This window comes from Montipora capricornis, chromosome 6 (assembly GCF_036669925.1).
Source record: "Montipora capricornis isolate CH-2021 chromosome 6, ASM3666992v2, whole genome shotgun sequence".
Lineage (NCBI taxonomy): Eukaryota > Metazoa > Cnidaria > Anthozoa > Scleractinia > Acroporidae > Montipora > Montipora capricornis.
The window spans coordinates 67,331,728-67,347,295 of record NC_090888.1 but is presented as its reverse complement, the minus strand read 5'-3'; the positions used below and the strand labels follow the sequence as shown (position 1 = coordinate 67,347,295).

General features: G+C 39.1%; 1 protein-coding gene across 1 annotated transcript; it reads right to left on the bottom strand.

Moving 5' to 3' along the window:
• Nucleotides 1-8,517: 8,517 nt before the first annotated feature.
• LOC138050774 (somatostatin receptor type 5-like) lies at nt 8,518-13,788 on the bottom strand. The gene is made up of 3 exons (XM_068897059.1): nt 13,651-13,788; nt 10,310-10,405; nt 8,518-10,016 (listed from the first exon to the last, which is right to left on the bottom strand). The coding sequence occupies exon 3, from the start codon at nt 10,008-10,010 to the stop codon at nt 8,895-8,897; it is 1,116 nt and encodes a 371-aa protein (XP_068753160.1). The 5' UTR covers nt 10,011-10,016; nt 10,310-10,405; nt 13,651-13,788; the 3' UTR covers nt 8,518-8,894.
• Between the last annotated feature and the right edge of the window lie 1,780 nt (nt 13,789-15,568).

Sequence of the window (15,568 nt, the reverse complement as noted above, 5' to 3'; positions counted from 1 at the left end):
CAAAGCAGCTCACGACTGTACACCCATTTCACACAAAAAGCCTATAAATGTGATTGTTGAATATGCCAAAATCTTGGTCAACATGGAATTGCAAACGTTTTCGGCCTTCGTTTTTTAGAAAATATGTGAGGTAGCGAGGCATGCATTAAGAAAGAAACATTAAGCTTTCTAAAGCCAACCGTTGTACATTAATGAGTGTTTTGTCTCTCGCTCTACTTCTCTCAGCTTTACGGTGTTCTTCATTGAAAATTTCTATTCTTCTCCTTCCTCGGCCTCTCTCGAGCATTCTTCGTTTAAATTTCTCAAATTTGGTCGCCTCTTCTCTCGTGCTTTTTTCTGGTCCGGTTGTTCGAAAGCCGATTAACTTAATCCAGGATGAGAGTAAACTCATGTTTCAACTTTTCGGTGAAAGTTTCTTTTGCTTATTTTTGTTTTTCAAGATTTACCTCTTCTAATGTAAAGTTTTGCCGAATATCAGCGTTGAACAGCATTTGGGAATAGAGAAAGAAAGTCCTTGGTCAATTTTCAATCTGGGATTAGCGTTACCGGCTTTTGACCAAGCAGGCCCTGTTCTTTATTTTCTACCCCGTTGCTCTTCACTAATATGATTTTCCCGCCAGAAAAACGCGGGTTGCAAAATGCAACGTCTGCGAATCGATTTCCCGCCAGGAAAATTGCCCGTAAACTCCCGTCCCCAGAGGCTGTCCTGCCTCCCTACCTCCACCCCGACAGTCTGTACGCCCGGGCGGGCGTACGCTGACGTCATAACTAAATTTTCTCGCAGGATAGATCTCCCAAAAAATCTACCCATGGTGCTCCGCTGGCGCGCCTGAGCTCCGCTAATATCAGTTTTTTTTTTGTTTCTTTTTTCTGTTTCTTTTTCGGAAAGATCACCCCTCCTTCTTTTAAATAAATAAACTTCATCTCAAAGACGGGAATTTTTATAGTTTTGAAAGCCAGTGTAGAAGTAAAAGTTTTGGCTTTTGTGTTATGAAGACAAGAGTATAGATAAAGAATCGACCTTTGGCCTCGTGAGTAACACATCTATTTTCGATATACTAATTCTTCATATCGTTCAAACTGAAAAGCCGCTCTCACAACCATTCCAGCTGGCCTTTTTTCTGATGATTGTTTTGTTCATACTTCCTTGAAAGTTTTTACGTAAACTTACCTTCATTTTGAAAAGCACCGAAAAAAGTCACTCTCAGTGGTTAGGTGTGCGGTCTTTCATCTTTTCTTTTTTGTTTTGAATCTAATCAGTTGCGTAACCAGAATATCGAAGAATTGCTCAATTTCCAACACAAAAGCAAAAAGGGCCATTAATAATCAAATGTCTTCTGTTGATATCTTTGCAGTGACATTAAATATTTCGTTACAAAGCAATTGCAGGTCATAAAATTTGATAGACGTTTTTAATATCCTTTGCATGTCATCGTTTTAATTTCGGGTACAATTGTCCAGGAGAAGTAGATATTTTTATCAAATTCTACTCGATCTTCGAAAATCTGAATTTGTTGGAGAGATCCGTACATATGTGAAAACTTATTTCGTTACTGGACGCACTGAACTCAGGGAAGTTCATAGCTGTCTCTCAATTAAATCGTTTAACCCTTTGCGCACCAAGTAGCGTTAAGAAATATATTTAGATAAAAGATTTGAAATAACCTTCATTCAAACCACATCCGTACTAATGCCACAGCAACATTTATTGAATTAAGGCACAGCTGAGCATGATAACACATATATAGTTATGTATGCGCGCGAGTTATGTAACACTTGCTGGTAACACCAAAAATCACATATTTTGAGGGCGTTAAAATGTAAAACCGTATCTGCCAGCTTACATCGATCACCTTGCTGAGAATGAAGATTTTAAAAATGAATTGTTTCTATTCAACCCTCATACGCGAGGAGATGAGCTTTTTGCTATTTGTTAAATTTTACAAATGCCCTTCTTTGCGTTTTGTTTTATTTGTAAATTTTACGAAAAAAGTCAAAACGAGATATGCACTTTAATACCTTTTAACAGAGTTTGTCGTGCTTAAAAATGTTTTTAAAGCACGACAAAAAATATAAAAATTTTTCTGTAAAACGCTATAGAAAAGTGAATAAAAAGGTCAACTGCGCGTTGAACTGCGCGTTGGTGAAGTAGCCGGTCATGCGTATTCATGCAATTAGGATTATTCTACAACTCTGGTTTTTTGCTCGCGAAAGCTCCTTGATCCTGTGATAGCCGATGTTAATATCCGTATTCTTCGAAATTATCATTGTCAATCCTAGTCAATCCTAATTCCAAGTCAGAACAGCCAGGGCCTATTTTTACTTTTTGCGTTTTAGATCTGAAGTGTCGCGTATACAGGAGTGGCGCTATTGCTCTCTCTGAGTAAATCAGGGCCAGCAAATAGGAATGGTGGCAACCCTGCCAAGACAAGCTAATTTTTGCTTAGATTTTAAATTCAGCATCTAGTTAGCATTTGTCAAAGGTTTGCGTTTTGCACTTGAAACTTTAATCTAAACTCGGATTTTGTGACAGTCCATTTATCGAAATCATCGCCGTTTCGGACTTCTTGTTCAGCCGGCTATTATGAATTTATCCTTTGTCGTTAAAAATAAAAAACAACCCTGACGCTTCAGGACAAGATTCGCTTTGTTCACGGTTAACAAAACAGCAAATATTAAACCATGTTAAAAGACCAACTTCAGTCAGGGAAAAAAATGCATCTTATTTTCCTAAACCGAGTCCCAGACACTTTTTATGATGTTCGCTGATAAATTCGGCTATCCTCCGGATCGGTGCCTAAATGTCAGGCGAATGAACAGGTTATTTTAAGCAAGCTTACCCAGTAGATTACTCCTCCATTTGATCGTTCCTCGAGAGATTTAAAGACTCAATTCGGTGCAGAATCTTTTTCTTCAGGTTCCCATATATTAAAAATAAATAGAAGCAATTTTTGTGTAATTTATTCTATAACAGTTCTTTGTTATGGCTTTTAAGTATATACCCCTACATAGAAAAGAAAGCGTAATACAGTTTAAAACTAATTGCTCTTTACCAACGCAACCAAGCACTAGCAAGTTTTTAAAACTAATTCATGGACAAAAAGAAAGAATAAGATACATATCGTACAATTTTGTTTGCGGTATGTAATCCTAATTCACAAAACAATTGAAGCTTAAATCAGGCTTTCAGACTTCACGATAAGAGTTTTTATCTGCATGTAGGAGCAGCAAACACTGTCAAAAGGTGTTAAGTGCAAATCGAATTTATTTTTTTCCATCTTTAAATTTAGAAATGAAACAAGACCGCACTTAAGGAGCCAGGGGTTAAATTGGCACTCTGCTTTTTAAAATTAAACCGAGGCCAAAGATTAACAAAATAGAGGAACGGGTGCATGCGATTAATTACCCTCAGCATGTTATCGTCAATCCGTGGTGTTACTGGCCCTTAATTGACGTACTGAAGTACAAAAAAACTCGTTATTACGTAACTGGATCAAAAAGAGAACTAGGGATGAAAAGTAAACATCAAAAAATAAATGAAAACTGTTGGAATTTAAGCACTGTCAGTGAGATGTTTACACCGATACATAGTAAACCGATTATATATGAAAACGGTTATGGAAACTGTATACAGTTCCATTTTTAATTCATGCGTCATAAATTTAACAAATTGATGTCAGTTTTTCATGCGTCTGTCCTGTTATTGATCATGAATTTCGTCATAACATTGTCAAAGTAGCTTTGCACGTGGATCCACGAGGCGATAGCCGAGTGGATCCGCAGACTACTTTGACAATGTCATGACGAAATTCGTTGTCAATAACAGGAAAAACGCATGAAAAACTGACATCAATTTGTTTATTACAATAACAAAAAGGTAGAGGGGTCAAATTTAAGTCGAAACAAGACAAGGACGCAAGACAAAAGTGCAAGAAACGTCAATTTGACGCGAGCAATGTCGTCTCATTATCGCATAAATTATAAATTTATGTGTCTGTCCGCTTATTGACAATAAAAATTAGCCAATGAGCAAGCGAGAATTTTGCAGTCATTGTAAAAAACAAGTTTTATTGAAAAGTGAACTACGGATATCAGATTTCCAGCATTTTCATTGGCTCGCCAGACACAGGCTATCAGTTCATATACCTGCTGTACCTAATATGGTCAAGAACTCTTCAGCAATAGAGCGTTTTCACTCAGGTGACCAGCAGCCATATTGGATTACTGGAACAAAAGAAAGTATTTGCATAAAAATAGAGTTCAATAGGCCTCACGTCCAAGGACACTTTGAGATATGGAAACAAGTCTTTGCCGTTATTCACGATAGCCGTCATTTTGGTTTTCAAATTGTCATGCAAATTATCCATCTGTTATGCTGGGGGGGGAGGGGGGCAAACATGGAAAAAAGGCAAATTGCGGAAAATCGGCTCGTCGAAATATTGAAATAACATTGCTGAAAGTACATTTTAGAATTTAGAATTAACTACCTTTTATAATAATTCTATATATTTGATTGCCTTTGACATTTTAACCTTCTACTTCGCTTTCTGCTCATTTTTCAAGCACTAAAGAAACATCGAAGTAACTTGTGAAATCATTCTAATTTACTACTTAGGTGATAAACATTCAATGAACGTGAAACAAATCAACTGTGTGGCTAAGATGTTCGTTATAACCTCTCGAACTTGTGCTGTTTGCCCCATCAGAAGTGTGTAGCTAATCTGCATGATAATAGCAAATCCGACATGGCGGCCATCGTGGATAAGGTCTATTCCCGGAGGATTCGTTTGGTGCACCATCATGACCACCATTTCTTTGTTTTGGAGCACCATCATGGCCGCAGTAACGTCATGTGAAAACGCTCTATAAAACGAGCTGAAAACATTTTTTTGCGGCTCTGAGAAAAAATGGCCGACAGAAGCCTTTTTGAACCGGAATCGTCCGAGGCAGAAATCGATGCTTCAGTGGAAGAGTTGTTGATCCTGGAGTTTTTAATAAAACAATTATTCTACTCGGGCTTGCTGGAAATAAAATGATTATAACTTATCACTTCATATCCAGCGTGCTCTCGTAGAATAATTGTTAACTTTAAATATTATATACACAAAAGAATATAGAATATTTCTGATTCACGAATGACGACTGCATAAATAAGTTATCTTGGGAGTGCAACAGATGTTGTAGAGTGCAATAGGGAAGTTGCCATGAAAACACAGCAATGGAGTAATTTTGTTGAGTTTATGATGAATAAAAAATCGTTCAAACTTACATTTCTTGATTTATGTTCAATCGAGATGTTTTGAAAGTTCTCAAATTGTGACGTATCACTCATGGCCATAGATCACGAAATACACTCACATTTCCTATACGAAACCTATCTGGTAAATGCACGTGCTTTTTTTTCTTTCATTAAAAATGTATTACAAGAAATATTACATCTCGTTTTGTTGCAGTTCTTTATTATCACTCTGATCACCCAGTGCATACAGAACGTTTTAAATTCGTGCAAGAAAATTGCTTCGTCTCGTATATATTTCACTTGTGGAAGCCTTAAAAATTTAAAAAATCGACTCGAAAAGTAACTTTAATGGCAGATTCCTTTGTCCCTGTAGCATTAATAGCTGAAAGAAATTCATGCAATCCTTATTTTAAATGCCATATATGTGTGCACAAGCCTTTGTGGAATTCGGAAACTTTTCTCGTAAGTTCAGAGTGCACCATTCGCACAGCAACATACTAATCGTTACCCTTTATTAGAAAGCAAATCGGTCATCGACAGACCTTTGATCTTTAACTTTATCCACAAATTGACGAAAACAATATTAATATTTGTTCCATTACGTTTTCATCGTCGACCGTTATTTTTCAGTGGCAAGTACTGAGAGCCGACAATATCGGTTTTTAATCGCTTGTCAGTATCGGTTGGTGCGTGTGATGAATTAAGCCGCTTTGACGTAACCATTTACGATCCACTGAAATGGAAAATTTTATCAATTTACTTCAACAACGAAACGATGCAAGGCATGCCAAATGATCAAATGCTAGTAATCACCCATATTCACCCATATTGTAGGCCTTTGTCGTTGATGTTCGAATTCTCTTCGTATTCACATCTCCTACTGCCTTGTTACAATAATAATAATAATAATAATAATAATAATAATAATAATAATAATAATAATAATAATAATAATAATAATTCAATAATGAATTGAGTAGAATGTGGGAAGTGAAAACCAAAGTCGTACCAATATTAGACCATATTCGTATTCTCGGTATTGGACTGGAACTAGCTTGCAATGGAGGCTAATGCGGGGGAATCTTTTCAAATGCAAATACTTTCTAATATATTCCCTCGCATTAGCCTCCATTGCAAGCTAGTTCCAGTCCAATACCGAGAATACGAATATGGTCTAATATTGAGGGCTTTACGAACAGTGCCATTGCGATTGAAGGGCAACTTAAAGGGCATAGGAGTAGGCACATCAATTACCTTAATCCAGAAGTCTGCATTGCTGGGATCAGCAAGGATGCGAAGAAAAGTATTGGAAATGTACAGGACAGGAAAAGAAACATTTTGGTGTTCTCTGGCAACTTGTTGTTGCCCAACACCACAATTTTACCAGCTGTTAAAAACTTAAGCTGAGTAGTATGACTATGATGATGATAATAATAATGATGATGATGATGATGATGATGATGATAATAATAATAATAATAGTAATAATAATAATAATAATAATAATGACAATAATAATATCTGGCGCTTTCTTAACGAGGTCAGAGTAAAGGAGCTGTGCTGTTGGGTTGGCTCTCGACCCCAGACCACGACAAATGCATGACCACGGACAGCGCCACAGCCAGGTGGGAACAGGCTTGGAGTCAATTTTGCTGAGGGAGGAAAACCGAATTACCCGGAGAAAAACTCTCTAAGTAAGATTAAGATCAACAAATCTCAGCCAACGTACGAGCTCAGGATTCGGCTCCCGGGTCCGCAGGGGAACGGTGGCACTTTGAGATGGCCTCTCATTTGGCTGATAGCTCAAATGGTAAAGCACTGTACCGGTATCGCAGCGGATATAAATCCCGTGGAAGCCTGCCTTTTTCAGGCTTTCCTTTCGGCATTGTTCAAGTAACGTTCATACCTGCGATTGCTTAAAAAAACATGCTTCTTTTTTGCGGTTCAAATATTGTCTTCCATGTAGTTTTTCACATTCTCTGCACAGGCAGCCCAACATAGCGTCTCGAGTGCCCCTTGTAGTTTAATGTAAACGTCTGTGAACATAAGAACTTTTTATTTTGTTTTGACAAGAGATCATGATGTCTTAGTTTTTATGATTCTTGTAATTTGCTTCTTTATTTGTCATCATATATATTTTGTTTCCGCACCACAAGTACGGTTCCGTTCGACTCTGCAACGCCTAGTTTTCCTTTGCACGCTTCCCTTCCATGATTTCACGGATCCAGGATTTAGTCAATCGGAGAATCGGAGACAGACCCTTCTAGGGGGTCTGGGGGCTGTCGGGGGGGGGGGGGGGTGCCTTACAGGAGATATTTTCAGGGATGATTTTAGGTTATAGCAAGAGTCGATCAACCAGGTTATTGGCCTAGTCTCCAGAAAAGTCTGAAAAGTGTCCGTTTTTAAACCCAAATTGCGAGAAAATAAACAAATGACCAAAAATCGGCTGACTCAATGTTGTACCCAATTCAAATCCTTTGGGAATAAAACGTGAACGCTATATTATAACGCAAATACGATACACAAGGAATTTTAAATCCCGGGAGATTTGAATTGGGCACAACATTGAGTTTGGTCTATTGTTATTTCCCCGCAAAATTTTTCTGACGCTGATGGGGACAAATTAACCTTCTTACTCTTGGGTAATGGGATTTTGGTTAAAGTTTTTTAAAGCCTCAGTTTTGTGGTCTTTCAAATGAGGATTATGCTCAGGTAAGCGATGTTTGTCCACTTCAAATATTATTTTTTCAAAAACTAGTGCGCATGATTAAACGTTTCTGATAGTAGTTTGTATTAGCCTGAACCACTCGAACCGTCACTGGATCCGCCATTTTGTGTCGAAATGCCAGTGATAGAGTTTCTGATCAAAGGAGGATAGTCTCCTGTTTTCTTGTATGCCCTGGTCATTGATGATAAATAAATAAAGAAATAAATAATAAATAAATAATCCAATCGGCGTAATAGAAGTTGAGAATCTAATTATTTTGAGCAAGAGTCGATACTCGATACAACGTAGATTTGATTTTAGTGGTGTACTATATTTCGGACAGATTAACACTGCTTAAAATACCCTAACTAAATGCAGGCTTTCGTTTCGCAATTCCAAATAACTGTCTTAGCTTGACCTTCCCCTTGACATTAAGGCCCCGCCCAGACGTATCCCGAAGATCTGTTCTCGGCATCTGAAAACATATGCGCCCACACGTAGCGTCGGCGTCGTAAATCTCCAGTATACTTTCAATTGGTAATTAACCGTTATGATTTGGAAGCACGCAAACACGGCTAGCTGGAATCTCGCGTGTGTGACTGAATCCCACGCAGCTTCCGTGGCTCGTTCAATTCATGCACAATCAGCCCACTTTCACGTAAATCTGCAAACCAAGCCGCCATGCTCTGTATTAAGGTATAATAAGCCACAGCTGACGTAAAACACTGAAAGCAAGACAATCTTAACAATCTATCTACAGCAAAGAAATAATAGAAAAACTAACGAAAACTTTTTCACGCAATCACATGGGCGTAAGAAGTCCTTTTCAGATCAAAATTTGGATCGGTTTTCACATACATTATACAGAAATAAAAAAATCTCACGGATCAATTATTCCATTGTAATGTCGTAGCTCATCTGATCTGACGCCCAAAAAAACAATGAATGTCAAATACTGTTACTCATTTTTTTCGCTCCTCCATCGTCACTAGCTTTCTCCCAAGCCTCCATTGTAGACACCTCTCGCTTGGAAGAATTTTCCGGATTGACTCCACTGCGGATCAAAATTCGTCTCGCGCATCCGACAGCTTTGCTTACAGGAAGAAGCAATCCTTGAAATCCAAGGCGATAGTTTTTGTTGCTCAGACCATAGATGAATGGGTTCATACAGCTGCTGATGAATGCCAATATCGACAGACCGTGATGGGTCTTAGTATCAAGCTTTACTTTTCCCGCCATCGCCAGAGCAAAGTTGATCTGGCCCGGCGCCAAACAAACGATCAACATCAGACACGCGGCACCTACCATGCGCGTCATTTTCCCGCGAAATTTGGCCTTGCTCTCTGCTGAGGTGACTGTGGATCTGCTGGTCTTGTAAATCATGTGTGCGTATAGCACCAGCATCGTGACGCTGGGAAATGCCATTTTCAACAGGACCTGGACCACCCCCACGATCGTGCGAATCGACTGCCCCTCCCAAAGTAGCAACCATTTGCACCTTCGTTGTGGGGGATTTAAGGGAACATATCCGACCTCAAAGGAGATGCTCAAGACGAGGAGAAAAGACCACACAAACGATGATCCAATATAAACGAGAGTGTGCTTTGTGATGAAAGCGGCTTTGTACTTCAGAGGGTGGACCACAGCATACCATCGCTCCATCGCCAAGGCCAAGCAAATGTAGGCCGAGAAAATGACCATGTGGAAAAGGAGCATGCGACTCCAAACTACTTGACAAAAGATTTTGCCCAGATAGTGATTTTCTGGATATGGAAAGGCGTCGCCAAGAACAAAAGCTGGATTTGAAATCAACAGGATGGCCGTCAAAACATCAGCTATTGCCAGGGAAAGAATCAACATGTTGTAAGACTTTTTCAACAACTTTCGATCACGCAAGAAGATAGAGATAACACACATGTTTCCAAGGAAGGCGATTGTGGCAATGACAGAGTAAGTGACTTGAGTATAAAGGGTAAGGCCAGGCGGAACTGAGGCGCTGCTATCGGTAACCTCCGTAGGAAAAGTGGAGTTTGTCGAATTACTCACTGTAGATTTTCCTATCATGCTGCTCTAAAAAGAGAAAAAATAAAAAAAAAAGAAATTCATACGAAATTGGGAAACTGATCAGTTTTGGAGTCTCATTACCTCCCCCTCCCTTGGGTGAACAGTTGTGACGTAGGAACACAGCTTTCTTCGGTTTTTTTCATCGTCTTTTTCGCCGTAATTGTTGAAGTATAGAATAGATTGAGGTAAATGAGAGTAATTTCAGTCGCAATAACAAATTGCGATGACATTAATTGACAAGGGATGCAATATGCGATTTATATATGTGAGTTTCAAACTAATGCATTGATAAGACTTACCAGCTACTTTTAATTAATACAGGAAAATCTGTCTTCCTGCCTCTTTTGTCCTTGTTCTTCTTGTTCTTTGAATGTGCAGGATTGATCAACGACTGCCTGTGATTAGGATTTCAAATATTTCAAACATTAAAGCCTGGTTTTCACTAGCGACGCAAACACAAGAGCAAGTATAGGAGCGTTTATTTCATCGTGAAAACGGGGTTGACTCGCACAAGCACAAGGATGAAAAAAAATTTCCTTTTCCTTTTGTTTGCGCTTAACGAAACAAAGCATAAGAACAAGGAAATTTTGGTACTTCTGGCCAATTAAAGCACTCGTTCTAAATTCCCGGCGTCTACGCATTTGAACAAAATGGCGGATGCCGTAGTTTCGCTTTCATTTAGCATAAGCTACTTATACTTGCAATTGTGCTGCGTCTCTAGTGAAAACCAGGTTTTTAAATTAACAGGATTTTTGTTATAGTAATATTTGTTGGTAGCTAAGTGTTTGATATCAGTTGTGTTATAACTCTGATCTCGTTGAGCACATCATCCAGTTTTTGTGCAAGCTTTGCTCTCACTAAGTTGTCATCTGCGGCATTCGTCGGCATACAAGAATGGTCACGTGATCCTCAAGAGTTTGCATAAGCTTGGGCACTAGAGCGTGGAAATAAGTGACGGCCATCTTGCGGCGGGGCTAATTTGCAGGTCGCAGGTCGCAGGTCGCAAGTTGCAGGTCGCGGGTTGCAGGTCATTGTTTCACCAATACAGAAAGTATCCTAAACATTCATAAAAGATAACGTTAGGCCTAAAAACTTTTGTTTAGGCCTAATTAGGCCTACGGTTAGCTTTTAAGAATGTTTAGGATACTCTCTGTATTGCTGTGATTTGTGTCCACGATTTGCTGCTTGCGAAAAAAAAAAGTTTCGTTTTCTCCTCCTTTGAATGTCGACATTATGAATTTGTATTTGTCGAAAATCTGGCTCTCTTTCTAAAACGAAAACGAAACGGATTGCAGTTTCATTTCTTTCCTAAAAGGGAGTTATTTTGCTCATGCAAGCCAACATTTGCCGGCCTCAAGATTTGTTGCGGGTTCACGACATAGGAGTCATTTTAGTACTCTCGCAAGCCAACATTTGTAGGCTTAAATTGTGAGGGTTGAACAACACAACAAAATTTCAAAGAGTCTGATAAGTGTCACAGACTAAAATATATTTGTGCCGGCATTGAACTTGGTTTGTTTAAAGAATTTTTATTCATGATTTGGACTGAGTGCTGTTCTGTTTGCTTTCCCTTGTCATATTATGTAGGGATGATATCTGTTTACAAACATTGCTTTTGTTATTCAAATGTGCCAACCACTGAAACAAAAGACCCTTTGTTTCGACAGCCAATGAAGCTCTGGTTGGCACATTAATGACAATAGGTGACGTGAACGATCTTTTCACAGTCGGCATAGGAATCCCTCTTATCCTTGTTAAGTTAATTTGTTAAACAAAGTTGCAAATATTATTATCTTCATTTGTTTGATTTTATTGTCAATTTAGTTTACCTTATGAAACAAATTGTTTGATAGGTCAGTTAATGACTTTTCCAAACCTCCAACACTTTGTCGTGGTCAATAGACAGTAAATGCGTCTACATAATATGTCGAGGCTCAAGATTTGTGTCAGCCGTTGGTGAGGTGCAAACCGCCATGCCAACTATCAGAGTTGATAGTTGATGAGTGCAGCTTTTGGGATAAGGTGGCTAGTATATATATATTCCAGCTCGGAATTATTTTTAACTGATTCAGAGTAACTGTTTCAGTCAATTCTATTTCCAAACACTGGGTTCACAATCAGAATTGTATATTTAAATTTTGGGAAATTTGTTATGAAGTTTATTAACACACACACTTTTTTTCCCAACATATTTTATGTGGACTGGAGGTCTTGGCACATTTCCCGGCAAACAAACAAATATTAGAGCTGTTCACAGTCCAAATGAAAACACTTTGATGGATAGTTGAAGAGTACAATGTACAAAGTAGGGGAGGAGTATCAGGGAAAAGCTGAGGGGATGAGATGCAAGTGTGGTTGACCTTTGTGGAAAGCAGCAAAGCCCATACATGTACGCATTGCGTACCTATTTTTCTTCAAGTAGCTGGCCCGATTCTTGAACGCCAGGTACCCTTCGTTCTTCGTCAGTCCTTGCGGCGTCTAGGCACAAGTGCTGAAGAGCTTTCCAACTAAGTGCACTAATGACTGTCTTGCTGTGAATCTGTTACTCTCATTTTCTTTGTATTGCTTTGAAATTCAATTCACAGGTATACGAAAAATGAGCCACTTAGAATCAAAGCCAAATGCAAACACTCATCTTGCTCTATGCCATGAAGTAGTAATAGACCAATTTAGATATATTAAAATTCAGTCCAAAACAAAGGCATCATCTCGAGGCTCTGGGGAATAAACTCATACAAATCCTTATATTTATTCCCCAGAGCCTCGAGATGATGTCTTTTGTTTACGACTGAATTTTAATATATCGAAATTGGTCTATTAGGCAACACTCTGAGGATCATAAATCTTAACGATTTCAGAACGTCCTACCGTCATTTGAGAATTTCGATTTTGGTACTTACTCACTTTAAGGATAGTGATAGCATTTAGCATTACAAAAAAAAAAGTCTATAAAACATTCCGTGCTCCGAAAAACACAACATACATTTTCATCAGATCTTGGTTTAATTTGCCGGCTATTTTGCTTATTTCATGATGAACTTATTCTTCTACTGATTCATTAGTAAAGTGTGAATCCAACACCTCTTCAAAGTTCCATTAGGATGGTGTCAAAGAAATGGTATGGAAGTTTACTCCTGTCGGACAAGGTGAGTAAGGTGATACGTAATTTCGAAACTAAACAACCTGAGTTTAAATCAGTCGCGCCGTGCAGTAAGCAAGAATTAAATCCCTTCAATTTTTTTTTGACAACGTTGATGGCCGTTTGGCCTTATAGTAAGTTGTCTTAGACATCGTTTGTCTATCGTTATCCTCTAAACTTGCATCTATATATCTCAGCTGATGAGCGGTTTTTTGAGCTTTCTGTGGCATGTAACCAGAGTTGGATCCAAAGTAACTTCAGATAAATGTTCGTTTTGAATTTCTTGAGTCCAATCTGCATGGCTATTGCTAGATTTACAGAAAATCGGATCGCTGACAGAGAGAAGGGAGTAAAACTGACGAACACCATATTAACAAGAGTTGTTACTCAATATCTTCTTTTTCATGATAGGTGTGAAGAATGTAATGCGTGGCTAGATAACCGACTTGATAAACTGACTCAATACTGAATTTGTTGAAAGACAATATCATAGAATTATACCAGCCTGTATCCTGGTTCTTTGGCGAGATACCGGGGCGAAGTAATGGTGATTTTTTTCCTTACAGTAGACTGACGTCCTCTACGACGATTTCAGTTAGAAAAGTGTTCTCTTTGATATACAAAGAAATGATGTGTGGCCTAATACGACAGCACAAGCGAAATTAGCCGCGAACACACACGAGCGAACTTAGCGTGGGAAACTGTACGGCTTGCTCTTATGGAAAGCGCTAAGCTTTATAGTCGTAAATGATTCTGGAAATGCACTGAAATGTTTAAATCTTGGAAAAGTCAATAAATCGAGCTAAATGATAAACGTCATAGCATCATTGTCTCATTTACGCAACAGCTGTAACTAATGCATGCGTTTTCCATAATGCTTAATAGAGAAGCGGACAGGCCTGGCAGACATTACACATCGGTATTGACTGAGGAAAGTACGAGTTGGATCAGGGAGCAAAAGTTACAAGAAAATAAGTGAAACGTAGTCAGAAACCGGTGGAGCTGTTGTTCATTCTTGCTATATACCTGTCTAAATTTACGCCTGCGGAATCATATACTCTGCAGCTCAGGCGTATCAGATTTATATTACAGATTTAAATTTCAGATTTTCTCAACTATATATAGTCTCAACTATATGAAGGTTTTCCTGACTTTTCTTCCGTGTCTTCTCGTTGCTTAAGTGATATGAAAATACATTTTAGCGAGAAAACCTTTTCAGGTGTTGTCGTGTAATTAACTCCGCAATTTTGGTTTGTTATGGCTTTTCCATTGTGGATCCGACTAATACTGGACTTTCATTAAAAATCAAACATTCATCTTCTCTCTTCTTCCACTAATCTATATATTCATACATTTATCCATCCTTGACTTAATCGATTCATTCTTTCAATAGACGTATTATTTTACTGTCAATAGTTTGCTTAACTATTAACCAATCCTTGGACTTTTCGGAGTCTAAAGAGTGCCGTAGGCTTTGCGCTTTTAAATAAAATCACACAGATTCCTACTCTGAGTTCGCTTGCGCGTGTGTTCGCTAAGCTCGCTTATGCGGTCAGCAGCATTTTCGGAGGGTGGGTTTTCTCACCTTTGTTGGAAAATTGAACTTTGTAACCGGCTTTGTAACCCTGCCTGCTTTTACAAAGGATCCTAGACCGCAGTTTGTCAACGACGCATTTTTTTAAATGTGTTTTTAAAGTTTGCCAGCACGAAGAAGGCGTGACTGTGATTGTACGAGCGAGACAACGCAGTCATGTCGGGACCCAGGGGAATAAAAGCGGGCAGGGTTGCAAAGACGGTTACAAAGTTCAGGTAGTAGCCAAAACGCGGGGCCGGGGCCGGGGCCGGGGCCGGGGCCGGGGCCGGGGTCGGGGTCGGGGTCGGGGTCGGGGTCGGGGTCGGGGTCGGGGTCGGGGTCGGGGTCGGGGTCGGGGTCGGGGTCGGGGTCGGGGTCGGGGTCGGGGTCGGGGTCGGGGTGTCTTTTTTTTTTTTTTCAAAATTTTTTCGTTTCAATTTATGGAATACACGCTAACTGCCAGACAGAGTCCCATCGTAATATTCACTTCGTTAAAAAAAAACCATCAGAATCCCAGTTCCACGATGATCGTCACGCAGTCATGCAACGTTCTTTTTGCTTGTTTGTTCGTGTTGTTGTCAATGTTGTTGTCTGATTTACCACAAACGGTTTGTAGTAAAGTCAGTCGCACGGGAACTTGCTAGCCAATTCTATTCGGACTTCAAGGGATCGAATCCAATCTTACGAGAAAAAGCACAACCACAGTTTCGATTTAAATATTTCTGAATTTCTAATTAGTTGTCACCTTTCAACTCATGCAAACTTGCTGTGGAAAATAAAATTGCAAATATAGTTCCATACAATAAAACAATTAAGCGACATAACTTAACGCGCGAATCACTTGGT

What these genes read in the sequence shown, in the direction of transcription:
- LOC138050774 (XM_068897059.1), bottom strand. Translation starts at nt 10,010, where the DNA reads ATGATAGGAAAATCTACAGTGAGTAATTCGACAAACTCCACTTTTCCT.